The sequence below is a fragment of the Megascapheus bottae genome, chromosome 28 (genome assembly GCF_031878675.1).
Source record: "Megascapheus bottae isolate mThoBot1 chromosome 28, mThoBot2.hap1, whole genome shotgun sequence".
In the NCBI taxonomy this organism is placed as follows: domain Eukaryota; kingdom Metazoa; phylum Chordata; class Mammalia; order Rodentia; family Geomyidae; genus Megascapheus; species Megascapheus bottae.
In genome coordinates, this window is record NC_143536.1 from 2128425 (window position 1) to 2142945 (window position 14521).

General features: G+C 55.8%; 1 protein-coding gene across 2 annotated transcripts; it reads right to left on the reverse strand.

Moving 5' to 3' along the window:
- Positions 1–561: 561 nt before the first annotated feature.
- Bri3bp (BRI3 binding protein) lies at positions 562–12420 on the reverse strand. Of its 2 annotated transcripts, XM_090319866.1 has the most exons (4): positions 12199–12420; positions 5575–5677; positions 2555–2638; positions 562–1119 (listed from the first exon to the last, which is right to left on the reverse strand). In XM_090319866.1, the coding sequence occupies exons 1-4, from the start codon at positions 12418–12420 to the stop codon at positions 680–682; spliced, it is 849 nt and encodes a 282-aa protein (XP_090175992.1). In that variant the 3' UTR covers positions 562–679. The 2 variants fall into 2 exon arrangements, with proteins under 2 accessions (XP_090175992.1, XP_090175993.1); XM_090319867.1 differs by lacking the exon at positions 2555–2638.
- Positions 12421–14521: the final 2101 nt, after the last annotated feature.

Sequence of the window (14521 nt, forward strand, 5' to 3'; positions counted from 1 at the left end):
CCATTTGGAAATGTCGAAGTTCAAACACATCACAGTCAGAGGAGGAAAAGAAAAACAGAGCAGGGCTTTTCCCCGCGAGGTTCTCACTTGGACGGCAGCGATGTGCTCCCCGGGATGGCGGGTGACGGTGCTGAGTGGAGCGCCCCGGCCACCCCGGTGAGGAATCAAGCTGCACACCCCAAAGGACACAAAGCAAGGCTCACAGCTTGGGGATGTGAAGATGACACCCACAAACCTCACCCGCCAATCCTTCCTCTTTAAACCCAGCGCTGGCTTTTCCTCCAGTGTCAGCCCAGCTCCCTCTGAGGTGAGGTTCTAATCCACAGGACTCGGCTGCCTTTATTTAAAAACCTTACAAAAGATGTATTTGTCAATGCTTGAAAAAATTAACTTTATGTTCTACGCACGGATAAATTTCTCTTACTGTACAGCTTCTAGGTCATATCGTTTTGTTTAGAAAGCAAGAGTCTCCGCTGTCACGCCTGGCGTGGGGCTGCAGCGGTCTCTCCAGTCTTCTCAGCGGGTCCTAAGGGTTGGCGCCAAGGCTCAGCAGGCGCCACGTTCTTGCTCAGTGCTGTTTATTAAGATTTGGGGGGGCCGAGGGGGTGGTTCCTTTCCTCCTCTTGTGTCTTCTGGGAGTGGGAGCTGGTGCCCGGGGACCCGGCCGGGCACCTGACCTTCACTTGTCCTTGGAGCGGTCCAGGCTCTCCAGCACCCTGTTGAGGCGGATGTTGAGCAGTCTGACCTGGTTCTCCAGGTGGTCCAGCTTCTCCTCCACACTGGGAGTGCCCGCGCCCCGGCCACCGGCCGGGCTGCCCCGCCAGTACACGCCCATGGGCCCGGTCATGAAGTACACGGCCACCACGAGGCACAGCGGCGGCACGGCGTGCTCCGGCTCGCCCTGGTACTTGTGCAGAATGTACACGCACGACATGGAGAACAGCACCACCCGCACCAGCCAGAAGAAGCGGCCGGACACCAGGTGCAGGACGCTGAAGGTGAAGCCCAAGGTCAGAGACAGGAACCAGTAGGCCAGCAGGACCACGCCCACCAGCAGGAGGGCCCGCGCTGGGCTGTTGGACACGGAGGCTGGGCTGAAGTACTGGGACAGGTTGGACACTGCAGAGAGATCACAGAACACACGCCCCGGTCACTTCTACCAGGCAGGGGCCCCGCTGCAGCCCCCAACCCAAGGAACAGAGTAAGGCACCCAGCTCTCCAAACTAGGCTGTGAGGAGACACGGGCAGCCTGGAGGACTGCCCGGCCTGCTCTTGCCCTGGGTTATTACCAACACACTTCAAGCCAGCCCCATGCCTACAATCTCAGCACTGGAGGATGATAGGCAGTGAGAGCTACACACTGAGTCTCAGCCTCAAGAAATCAAACACCTTTCACCGTGGGCCAGAGCCTGCAGATCTGGTCTTTAAACTCCACAGCTACCCAGGACAAAAAAATATTTCCCAGTCTCCCTTACAGCTATATAACAAAGTTTTAGCCAAGGAGTAGTGGATCAAAATGTTCTGCAGGAGCTTTAAGGAGTTGAAGCCAGGCCACAGTGGCTCACACCTGTAATCCTAGCTATGCAGGAGGCTGAGATCTGAGGAGGAAAATCTGTGAGACTCTATCTTCAATTAACCAGAAAACCAGAAGTAGAGCTATGGCTACAAGTAGTGGATCGCTAGCCTTGAATGAAACAAACAAACAAACAAAGAAGGAAAGAAAGAGAGAAAGAGAAAAAAAAAAGAGAGAGAGAGAAAGAGAGAGAGAAAAGAAAAGAAAGACGGGCACGATGGCTCACGCCTGTCATCCTAGCTACTCAGGAGGCTGACATCTGAGGATGGAGGTTCAAAGCCAGCTCAGGCACTAAAGAACCTGAGAGTCTTATTTTCAATTAATTACTAGAAAACTGGGAAATGGGGCTGCGGCTCAAAGGGTAGGCAGTAGCCTTGAGCTGAAGAACTCAGGGACAACGCCCAGGTCCAGAGTTCAAGCCCCACAAGGAACCAAAAAAAAAAAAAAAGGATGGTGCTGGGCGGGCTCACAGCTAAGGTTCTGTCAGGTTCTGTCAGGGCAGGCAAAAGGGAGTGAGCACCAGGGGGCGGGGTCAACAACAACAAAAGAACTCAGGGCCAGGAGTTTGACCTAGTGGCAGAGTGCTTGCCTAGCATGCCGAAGACCCGGGTTTAATTCCTCGGTACCACATACACAGAAAAAAGCCGAAAGTGGTATTGTGGCTCAAGTGGTAGAGCTTGAGAAAGCCCAAGGACAAAAAAGTAACAGCACCAGTGGCTCATGCTTGTAACTCTAGCTCAAGAGACTGATATCTGAGGAACAAGGTTCAGAGTCAAGAGTCAGCCCAGGTATAAAAATATGACACTTAGGAAAAACAAAACAAAAAAAAAGCTGGACTGGAGGCATGGCTTAAGCGGTAGAACACCAGCCCATGAGCCAGAAAAGTTAAGCAAGAGCATGAGATCCTGACTTTAAGCCCCAGTATTAGCACCAAAAAAAAAAAAAAAGAAAGAAAGAAAATGGCTGGAATGTGCCCTTTACCTTTTCTCTTTCTGCCTGCTGGAATGTGGATGCAAAGGCTAGAGCTGATGTAGCCGTCATGGGCCGTGAAAGAAGGGAAGTCACCTATGTGGGTAATAAAATGGACAATGTGTGGAGTCTGCACACCCGCAGTCCCTCCTCTGCGAACCTGCCCGCTTTAGCAAGCAGCAAGCCCGGTTGCTTAAGCTGTTTGGGGGGTTCTTATTCCCGAAGCGTCCACAAAAACAAAGTGAGGTGTGAGCGCGGCACTGCCCAGAGTCTCAGTCTCAACTCCGGGAGCTCCCAACAGAAGCTCAGGGAGAACAGCAAGGCTGAGTCTTCGTCGCAAAGCCACTGGAACTGTGTACTTTGCTTGATCTCCATTCACCTCCTCTTCCAGAGCAGAGCACACAAGCAGCCACATCTCATCAGGGTATCTCATCAGGCGTCTTCCAAGGCTGAAGACGCCACCATCACGTGGAGGCTGAGATCTGAAGCTCGCTGTTCACTGCCAATCAACTATCAAAAAGCTAAATGTGGCTCAAGTGGCAGAGTGCTACCTTGAGCAAGAATAGGCTAAGGGACAAAGCTCAGGCCCTGAGTTCTAGCCCCAATACAAAAAAAAAGTCCAGCATCAGATTCCAGATTTCAGACTGAATTTTGGGGGCAAGGACGCCAGCTTGTACCTGAAAACCACAGAATACTCAGGAACGACGGTAGAGATGTTTGATTGTCCTATGCCTATCAAAATCATGTTCACCCATCTCCTTTGACTCGACTGGATTTGACTGAGACAGGCCTCACTGCACAGTCCAAGCCACTGAGACTCCCGGTGCTGGTATTATAGGTGGGCTGCTCTTAACTGCCCCCAAAGAAGGATGAAGGACAGAACTGGCAAAATACACATCTCTGCATGCAACTTCCGGTGAAGCGTTCTGCACTTAATGGCTGGGCCCCCGACACAGCCCCAAGGCCTCTGGATGCTTGGCAAGCATGAAATCAAGGAGGGAGGTCACGGAGAGATGAACTCCACACTGGTCCTCTCCCACACATGGCCCCGGGCTCATCTCCCAGCCCCGGCTGCCGGGAGGTGGCAGCCGTGCCAGCGCTGTGTCTCCGGGGCACAGGCAGGGGCTGGATTGCACACCGTTGCAGGGTTTGGCTGAGTGTTGACTCAGCCAGGTCCCGGGAGCCCTGGTGCAGCCTCAGATTCTGCTGGGGCCCAAAGCAGCACCCCAGCTTGTCCACAGTCTTGCTAAAGTAGAAACCGAGGGCCCTCACCTCAGATGGTTGGCCAAAAGCGGTGGTGGCTCCCGCCTGTCATCCTCGCTACTCAGGAGGCTGAGATCTGAGGATCCAGGTTCAAAGGCAGCCTGGGCACAAAAGGACCTGAGACTCGTATCTCCAGTTAACCTCTAGGAAACGGGAAGTGGGGCTTGGCTCAAAGGTAGGGTGGTAGCCTTGAGCTCAGCAGCTAGGGACAGCAAGCACCCAGACTGTGTTCAAGCCCCATGACTCCACCAAAAAAAAAAAAGTGGGCCAAGGAGCGAGCTGTGAGGAGGGGGTGCAGGTACAGGTAGCCCTGGCAGGGTCCTCCTGCCACTTCCCGTTGCTCCGGGGGTCCTGGGCTGCGGCCCACACCCCATCTCCTGATGTCTTCATGGGAACTCTGCTCAATGCTTCTTTGTGTCTCTGCCCTAACCCCCCACTTCCTATAAGGACTAAAGTCATTCACATCAGGGCCCCATCCAGGTTGGGATCACCCCACCAAGAATGCCCCCAATGGGCCTGCTTCCCCACGAGCATGAACCTGAGCCCATCTTCTGGGGGCTAAGCAGGAACAGTCTCCCCTGGGAGCACGCACGGCAGCCGAGGCAGGGGAGACACCCACAGCCCGCATTGCTGATGCTGCTGCCGTTTTGGCTAAGAGTCTTTCCTGCCTGAAAGACAACCCTGATCCTCAGATCTCAGCTAGGTAGCTAGGATTACAGGCGGGAGCCACCAGCACCCAGCAAGTTAGGCATTTTGATTCATGCCAGGCAGAGGTGTCCGCAGGTGACCACAGACCCCTGGCTGTCACACGGCCCGAGGAAGGAGGTTCAGCCTGGCTTGGCTAGGAGAAGCACAGGTGGAGCCTGTCCCCACACAGGCTACACCCCGCACGCCCCAGTGCCCTGGGTCGCTTTGCAGACATCCTGGCAAGGGAGGCAGAGAAGCAGGGTGCCCACTGTGGACTTCAGGGGGTGAGGCTGGCAGGAGCAGGAGGGGCACCCTGTGGGGGGCATGGGGAGATGCCCAGGCAGCCAGAGGGGCCACAAGTAGGCAGGACACCAAAGCTAGCACACGGTAGGCCCCTGGCCAGGTGAGCCACCTCCACCCTCAGTGGGCACCTTACCAGCCCCTTCACCTCTCCCCCAGCCATGGTCAGGGCCACGTGCTCCCTGAGTGCAGCCTGGCAGGACGGGCCCACGCCAGCTTTCCTTCTGGCTGGGAACGTGTACCCACCACCGCACACTGAAATCGCACCATGCATCTGCCCAGGCCCACTTGGGTTACTGCCCACCCCTCCCAAGGCCCCCAGAAGCTCCCCAAGAGAGCCGCCTCGGCTGTGCCGGGTGACACCCAGGCCCACAGGTGCCCACCAAGCCCCGCATGGCCTTCAGTCTCCTGGTGTGCTGTAAACACCTCCTCCCCATCTGTGAAATCCCCACCGGCCAAATGACCAGCTTCTTCTGTCTCCACCGAGCCAGGGCGTCACCCCACAGGCACATGCTCTGCCCGGGAGGCGGCACTGCACGGGGTCTGGGAAGGCCTGGCCCCCCACACGACTAATCCACACAAACCCTCCAACCAAGCTGCAGGCTTCCTCACGGGAGAGCCCCACACTGAGACAGCATCTGTGATCCCAGGCTCAGGAGGCTGGGGTGGAAGATAAGGAATCGGTCAGCACAAGACCTCATCCCACACAGGGCAAAACAGGGAACCACTGCAAGAGACACACAACCCTGCCACCCTCCCCCCCCCCCAGCACACACACCTACCGTCAAGTCCAAGGGCATCCAAGACCTCCATCCAAACTTTCCACAGCGCCTCCACAAACATGTCCACTCCCAGCACAAATCTCTCCGTTAGCCGGGTCAAGAACTGCAGCAAGAAAGAACAAGGTCACCAGAATACCAGCCCTGTCCCCCAAAACCACCCAAGCGGTGAACCTGAGCCCAAGTTCACACCTTCCAGCTGCCCACAGCTGATTCCTCATGGTCTGCCCGAGGATGAACTCACACTCAGCACCAGTGCACAGCATGCAGCACTGCTAACACAAAGTGGCTGCTTCTGTGCTTGCCATTTCTCTTGCAGCCCTTCTGCTCTGGGCATTGGTCAGATCTCGCTTTCCTCTGCCAGGCTTTGAGACTTTCCAAAGACCAGAATTTTCTAAATAAATTTCTGGAATCTATCAAGTTTATGAGACTAGGTTCTGTACCAAAGTATCCTAGTTACAATGTGTATCTTGCTCTGTACTTTTGCCTTCGTGGTCTCTCAGAAGCAGGAGCCCCTTTGGTGGGCTCTACTGTCCAGGAATTTCAGTAGGCAAAAAGCAAAATGCTGAGGGCTAGCTAATGCAGTGCCACGGACACGTTGTTAAGAAAATATGAGACTGTAGGGGCCTGGAGTTTGGCCTAGTGGTTAAAGTACTTGCCTCGCATGCATGAAGACCCGGGTTCGATTCCTCGGTACCACATGCATAGAAAAAAGCTGGAAGTGGTGCTGAGGCTCAAGTGGTAGAGCCCTAGCCTTGAGAAAGTCCAAGGACAGTGCTCAGGCCCTGAGCTCAAGCCCAGGACTGGCAAGAAAAAAAAAAAAAAAAGAAAATATGAGACTGTAAAGCAAAGTCCACCTCTGTTATTAAATGGGACTCCTTTCATTAACACTCATTCTGAAGGAACAGTTCTGAATTTATTTAACTCTAAAATGTGTGTGTGTGTGTGTGTGTGTGTGTGTGTGCACGTGCACATTACTGGGGCTTGAATTCGGGGCCTGAACGCTGTCCCTAAACATTTTTTTTCCCCTGAGTTTTTCTGTTCAAGGCTAGTGCTCTACCATGGGCGACACATGACTACTTGTGACAAGCTTTTTTACTGGAGATAAGAATCTCTTGGAATCTCTGCCTAAATTAGCTTTGAATCCCCATCTCAGCTTCCTGAATAACTGGCATTACAGGTGCAAGCCACCACCCCTGGCTAACCTGTATGTCTATGTGTCTGCCACACCCATCAGTGCAACCGAGAAATGGAGGGCTTTTGTGAGAAAGCAGCGGTGGCATCAGCGGTGGGCAGGATGAGCAGAAGCAGTCTTTCAGGGACCCTCAGACACAGCACTACTCCTGCCAGCCTTGCTGGGCGCCTCAGTTTCCCCAGCTAGGAAATGAGACCGTGATACAATCCTCATGAGAATACAGAGGCCCTAGCACAGAGCTTGGCACACGGCAGGCAGCCAAAGCTCATCTCCGTCAGGGCTGCACGTGGCAGCAAACACGCTTCCAGTCACAACAGGCCCAGCGCTCACACCACCCAGAATCACACCACAGCTCTCCCCACAGCTGCTACACCAGCCCTCGCACCCCCCGCCAGGCACCTGCTGGCAAAGCGAGTCCAGGCCAGAGGTCCCTTCTCAGGCTGGCTTGGTCGGGAGGCCAGAGGTCCCTTCTCAGGCTGGCTTGGCTGGGAGGCCAGAGGTCCCTTCTCAGGCTGGCTTGGTCGGGAGGCCAGGTGTGCCAGGGCTATGCAAGACAGGTCCCGGCAGATCTGATCCACCCCAGCAGCCAGCTGCAAGGCCAGCCCACGCTCTGCCTCCAGCCCACATGCCAGCAGTGCCACCCGGAGAAAGAGGGGAACAGGTGCTCAACAGCATCTCACGCTTCCACGTAGAGCCAGGCACAGCACAGCTCACATCTATCGAACCCTAGCTACTCAGGAGGCTCAGATCTGAGGATCATGGTCCAAAGCCAGTCTGAGGCAAGCAAGACTGAATACTCTATTTTCAATTAACCAGCAAGAAGTCTGGCTGGAAGTGTGACTCAAGGAGTAGAGCACCAGCCCTGGGGGTGGGGGGGGGAGCTGAATGAAAGAAAGCATGAGACCTTGAGTATAGGCACATTCTCTCTCTCTTCCTCTCCCTCTTCCCCCCTGCCTCTCCAGGCCAAAAAGAACAGAAATGCCAGGTTGAGTAACTCAGGCCCCAAGGCCACAAAGGAAACGCGTGACTCTGAGGAGATGGCACAGCACACTGGCAGGCAGAAGGCACTGCCTGGAGGGCAGGTGAAGGTGGAGAGGGACACCCGTGCTCCCAGCCCTGGAGGGCGCTGGGCAAGGAGAACCAGCTCTGCAGGCCTGCGCCCTACACAGACGTCCAGCCAAGTGGTGGGGGACAGGGCCCTCCCAGCCTGGGTGCCCTCAGCCTCTCCAGAAGTGGTGGTGAGACCCACGCAAGCCTGCTAGTAGCTGGGGAGGCGGGGGGGGGGGTAGCCAGGACCTTCCTGGCCCTGGAGCCACAGCCCCACTTCCCATTTTCTAGTGATTAGTTGAAAATAAAAAGTCACGGATTTTAGTGCCCAGGCTGGCTTTAAACCAAGGTCCTCAGATCTGTGCCGCCTAAGGAGCTGAGATTACAGGCGGGTACCTGGCTCTGGTGGGCACTGATGGCCTCAGAGTACACAAGCCCCATCTGTCAACTCAGAGTTGGTTCCAACAGTGATGGGAGAAAATGCCCAGCAAAGCGGCAAAGTGATCGTATTCAAAACGCTTGCTGGCAAAGGGCAGCAAACAAGAAAACTACGTGCTTCTCTAAAACAACAAAAGAGCAACTGCTCCCAGAAGAGTAAAACCAAGGGCAGCTGGGGCTGGGACTGTGGCCTAGTGGTAGAGGGTTGCCTAGCATGCTTGAAGCCCTGGCTTCCATTCCTCAGCACCACATACACAGAAAAAGCCAGAAGTGGTGCTGTGGCTCAAGTGGTAGAGCTCTGGCCTTGAGCAAAAGAAGCTCAGGGACAGTGCCCAGGCTGAGTTCAAGCCCCAGGACTGGCAAAAATAAACACAATAGTTCAAGCCTGTCATCCTAGCTACTCAAGAGGCTGAGATCTGAGGACTGTGGTTCAAAGCCAGCCTGGGCAGGAAAGGCCGTGAGACTCTTAACCACCAGAAAATGGGTAGTAGCGCTGTGGCTCCAGATAGCAGAGCATTGAGTAATAGAAGAGCACCCAGGCCCTGAGTTCAAGCCCCACCACCAACAGAAAAACAAAAAAGCAAAAGTGAGTGGCATGGACGCTGCCTGCGAGGTGGAGACTCTCTAGTCTCAGTCCTCAATATTAAAATCCTGACTACAGACAGAGAGCAAACATCATCAGAGGACAGGCCCGGTGGCCTTGAGGGACCTGGAAGGACTTCCGGGGATGAATATCTGCCCGCCTCCGCCTGTGTGGGGCACGCCCAATGCAGCAGCTATCGTGGCGACTACGGTTCCGAAGATGCCCACAGGCCATGTAGGTCAAGTCCACTGCGATCATTTACAGTGAAGCTGTGCTTCCAGTGGTAGAGCGCTGCTCTGAGCAAAAACAAAACCTAGCTTACCAAACTCAGTATTGGGGGGGGGGTGTGCCTGCCAGTAATGGGACTTCCACTCGGGGCCAGGGCGCAGTCTCTGCTTTTTGGGGGTCAAGGCTTCACTTCAAACTTTTTGGTGGTAAAAGAAACGTTTCAGAGACATTCCTGCCCCGGGCTGGCTTCAAACCACAATGCTCAGATCTCAGCCTTCTGGGCAGCTGGGAACAGGTGTGAGCCACCAGTGTGCCCAGCACGACTAAAATCATTCTAGGAAGTGTGAGCAGGGCCAGGACTCACACTGGGTGTGGTTCCAGCCATTCTCATCACCTCAAAGGACCCTGCATTCACACGGCCACCTGACGAAGCCCTGGCACGCAGGACCTGGCACGCGGGACCTTCACTCAGACGGTCTGGTCCCCATTTCCTGTGATGGACCCTGCACCTCGGGCTCTGTCTGCAGCCTCCACTGCCAGGAATGCACAGTTCTGACAGAACCACTCTCCCACACACACACACACGCACGCTCGCCTGCCACAGATGACACACTGGGGACATCCCAGCCACAATGAACATGAATGACAAGACACCAGAACACTGTGGCAAGAGCTGCCCAGTCTTGTTTATTTATGGGTGGGAAGAGGGTAGTGTGGTTGAACCCAGGCCTTGGGCAGGGTGGCATACCATCTCCTCCCCCTCCCAGATAAATCTACTTGAATGCAATCCCATCCAGGCTAAGTCCTACTCCCAAGGGAAGCACAGAGAGGGAAAGCAAAAAGCCCCAGGTCACAGAGCCAGTGTGCAGTAGAGCCACACACACAGGACAAGGGCCAGAGCAGCAGGTGTGGTTTCTTCAAAGGTCCCCAGACTTTACAACCACAGCAAGTCTGGCTCGAATGTGTAAATCCAAACTGGCTAAAGATTACAGCCACTAGCACATTCAGATGGCTCACACTGTAATCCCAGCCACTCAGGAGGCTGTCAGGGTTTGAAGCCAGCCTGGGCAGGAAAGTCCTCAAGACTCCTATCTTCAATGAATCACCAGAAAACAGAAGTGGAGCTGTGGCTCAAAGTGGCCTTGAGTGAAAAAGCTCAGGGACAGTGCCCAGAGGCTCTGAGTTCAAGCCCCACAGATGGTAAAAAGGAAACAAAGCAACAAAAAAATTAAATGATGGCCAGGCCTATAGCTCAGGGTAAAGCCCTGGGTTCAATCTCCACCACAGAAAAATCAAACAAAATAACTAGATGTGTTTCTCCATAAAAAGCACTTAGGTTTTCAGAAAACCACAACCTCTGTCATTTCCACCATCTCCATTGCACAGACATCTGCTCGTGGACCCCAGAGGGAGCCCACCACACACACACACACACAAACTCAAGAGTTTCTCAGCTAGAATATGGTCAGCCATCTCAGTGAGGTTCCCTGCACCCCCAGCAAACACAGCCTCTGGTGTAGCGGGCCAGGGCCAGGGCCCCCTTGGACTCCTGCCTGTCTTCTGCTCTGTGCAAAGGGCTGCTGGCCCCCAAGGGCAGTACCGGAATGTGTGGGGTCCTGGCTCTCACCTGCCCACCTACGGGCCTCTTCTGCTCCCTGGGCTCTGGCCAGTGTCCTCACTGGCACACTATTTGCCACAGCAGGAACTCCCAGAACAAAGGTGCACACCTCCAGAGGGCAGGGTGTTCTGGTGGTGGTGGCGGGGGTGGTCTCAGGGCTTGAGCACTGTCCCTAAGAGTTTTCTGCTCAAGGCTAGAGCTCTACCACTTTGAGCCACAGTGCTACTTTTCCAGAAGTGCTAGTTTTCTAGAAGTTAACTGGAAGTAGGAGTCTCAAGGACTTTCCTGCCCAGGCTGGCTCTAAACCATGATCCTCAGATCTCAGCCTCCTGAGTAGCTAGGAAGTCAGGTGTTTGCCACCAGCATCAGACCAGAAGTCAGTTTTCCCAACAAATGTAAGTCTGTTGTCTGTCCTTTCTCTGACCAACAAGGTTAGATCTGATTGGCTGTTGTTGTTTTTGCCAGTCCTAGGGCTCGAACTCGAGGCCTGGGCACTGTCCTTGGACACTTTTGCTCAACACTAGCACTCCGTCCCTGGAGCCACAGCGCCACTTCCAGCTTTTTCTGCGTATGGGGTACTGGGGAATCAAACCCAGGGCTTCGTGCATGCTAGGAGAGCAGGCTACCAGTAGGCCAGGCTGCCGGCCCTGATTTGGATTTTTAATGTCCTTCTCTCCTTCCTCTCAAGCAGGCACCTTTTTTGTGGGGGAGAGGAGGAGGAAGAGACGTGGGGCTTGAACTCGGGGCCTAGGTGCTGTCCCTCCGCTTTTCTGCTCAAGGCTGGTGCTCGAGCACTTGGAGCTAAGTCTCCTGGGCTTTCCTGCCTCGGCTGGCTTGGACCTGCACTGCCCTCGTCTCAGCTTTCTGAATAGCAAGGATACAGATGTGGGCCACAGGGCTTCTGCTTGTTTTCTTCTGAAGGAGAAAGCCCTGCCTCAGAAACGGGCCAGGCTGGCCAGGCGACACCAAAAGCTGGCACCCTCAGAGCCACGACCCCGGGCTGCGGCAGTGACAATCCTACCCACTCCGCAGACCTTCAGCCCACGCTGAGCACAACGCCCCTGGCCCCCGAGCCTCAGGGCCGCAGAAGCCCCGCAGAGAAAGCGGGGAGGTACAGCACAGGCACCCACTCACTTCCGCTTCCTGGGGCGCCCCACCACCCCGCCGCTCTCGAGCCTCGAGCGCACGGGGCTCCCCCGCCCGCCCCGGGGGCCCCCGGAGAGCCAACGGCTACCAGGGCCCGGCCCGGCCCGGCCCCCCAGGCGGGCCGGATGCGGCGAGGACCCGGGGCGCGCGCGCCTGGCTCACAGTGGAGTCCATAGAAACGTGGGTGAGGGAGCGTCAGCGCCGGGGCCAAGGTCCAGGGAGACGCGGCCGAGGGCGCGGGGCGCGGGCCGGGCGCCACGGCTTCCCGACCGGGGCCCCCGGGCCCCGCGCCCCCCGCGCCCCCCCCCCCGGCCCTCCGCGCGCACCGCGCCGGCCCCGCAAGGTGACCGCGGGCGCGGGCGCGTCGCCCACCTTCTGCGCGGCGCGCACGTTGTCCTCGCCGAAGAGGCTGCTGACGCTCTGGGAGAAGGTGTTGACGGTGCGGCGGTAGCTGTTCTTCTCCGCGCCGCCGCGGCCCCGCGCCCCCTGCGCGCCCGGCGCCAGCAGCCCGAGCAGCAGCAGCAGCAGCAGCAGCAGCGCCGCCAGCAGCAGGCCGGCCCGGGCTCGGAGCCCGCCCGAGACGCGCGCGCCCATGCTCGGCCGCCGCTGCGGGTCGCCGGGTGGGGGGAAGGCCGCGCGTGAGGCCGCCGCGGGCTCCGGCCGAGACGGCGTTGGCGCGCTGGGACCGCGCGCCGCGACTCTGCCCGCCGCCGCCGCTGCCGCCGCCGCTGCCGCCGCCGCCGCGCCGCGCACCGACGCCCGCCCAGCCGCGCTCGCCCCGCCCAGCCGCGCTCGCCCCGCCCAGCCGCGCTCGCCCCGCCCAGCCGCGCTCGCCCCGCCCAGCCGCGCACTGACGCCCGCCCAGCCGCGCTCGCCCCGCCCCGCGCACCGACGCCCGCCCAGCCGCGCGCGCCCCCGCGGAGGCCCCGCCCGCCGCGAGCCGGCCCCGCCCACCGCTGTCTCAGGCCCTACCCTTGCAAGCTTTCCCTGCCCTGGCCAATCTATCCTAGCTGCTCAGAAGGCTGAGATCTGAGGATCGAGGCACTAAAGACCCTGAGACTCTTATCCCCAGTGAACCACCAGAAACCCTGAAGTGACTCTGCGGCTCCAGGGGTAGGGCGGTAGCTTTGAGCTGAAGAGCTCAGGGACGACGCCCAGGCCCAGAGTTCAAGCAAAAAAAAAAAAAGTACATGTATATATTACATATTACATCATGGTATATAATATGTGTTATATAGGGGTTACACACATAGAAATATATACAATGCTGAATGGCTTATAATATGCACCATATGTTATACACATGCATGATTCATATATATGTATATATATACACATACACGTGTCTATATGTGAGCCAGGCACAGCGCCTCATGATACTCAGGAGGCTGGATCTGAAGATCATAATTCAAAGCCAGCCTGGGCAGAAAAGTACATGAGACTCTAATCTCCAGTTAATGACCCCCCAAAAGACAGAAGTGGAGCTGTGGCTCAAAAGGGTAGAATGCCAGCCCTGAGCAGAGAACCTCAGGAACAGTGCCATACCCTGAGTTCAAGCTCTATGTATATGTGTGTATACACATACACGTGTGCCTTTTTTAACATTAATAAGCAACCATGCCTCTAAAACATGAGAGGAGGCCCCACAGGACAACGTGTAAAATACATATGTAGTCTCTCTGGACTAATTCTTGTGGAACCTGGAAACTGGCCACCTTGAGAGTTGAGGGAGCTCTCACCCTTTCCTCTGTCTGTGGAGCACAAAGGAAAGTTCTCCATGAACAGGTCCAGCTAGTACCCAAGGAAGGAAGGAGAGGTCTAGACACCTCTGTACCCCTTAAGCAAACACTGGGTTCAAACAACCATTAGCCACAGGCAGGGATGGGGGTGTGGGGCCAGGTACACCCATCACCCTGGGTGGGGCAGGGCAGCACCACCCAGACAGACATGAGAGATGGCAACCCCAGCCTGATAATGGAGTTGACACAAACTCTGGTGGATGAAGGGGTGGCTTAGATGAACTCCAAACTCAGGACTTTCCATGAGGCAAAGGAGCCAGCCCCTCCCACCCAAAACAGAGGTTGTAAAGACTTAAGAGACACTGCATCAAATGCAATATCAAGAGTCCAGGAAACAGCACCCCAAGTATGCAGCTCTGGTCTGCCCATTGCTGCAATCCAAAGAATTTGGGGAACCAGAGGGGCAGGCTGCCTCTGAGCTCTGTATCTGGAAGGAACTTGGTTTGTGGCTCTCTAAGTGGCCCTGTGGACATTGTCACGGCCAGTCCCTATTCTGTCCTCCCCCACCCAGGAACCACCCAATCTCCACAGATTTTGTTTCCTGCATTCCTCCTCCAGGATCCTGGATCTGGCCATGATGAAAACTTGACTCTCACCCTTGTTACTCTTTTGTGCCCTGCTGTGCACACGCACCAACTTAAAGCTGTTTTTCTCCTGGTATCTCCTAGATCCCTCTATTTCACAAATTGAATAATTTTTCCAAACTTCAGAAAATAGAAAGTAAGTAGGTTTTTTTCTGTTGTTGTTGTTGTTGTTCTGTTTTTTTGTTTTGTTTTGTTTTTGCCGGTCCTGGGGCTTGAACTCAAGGCCTAGGCACTGTCTTGGGCTTTCTCACTTCTATCACTTGAGCCACAGCACCAGAAAATAAGTTTTTGTTTTTTGTTTTTTGTTTTTGT

Coding starts and splice junctions, on each gene's coding strand:
- Bri3bp (XM_090319866.1), bottom strand. CDS start 12,420: ATGGGCGCGCGCGTCTCGGGCGGGCTCCGAGCCCGGGCCGGCCTGCTG. Junction 5,678..12,198: donor ACGTGCGCGCCGCGCAGAAG/GTGGGCGACGCG, acceptor TTCTTGCTGCAG/TTCTTGACCCGGCTAACGGA. Junction 1,120..2,554: donor AGCAGGCAGAAAGAGAAAAG/GTAAAGGGCACA, acceptor ATCTCTCTGCAG/TGTCCAACCTGTCCCAGTAC.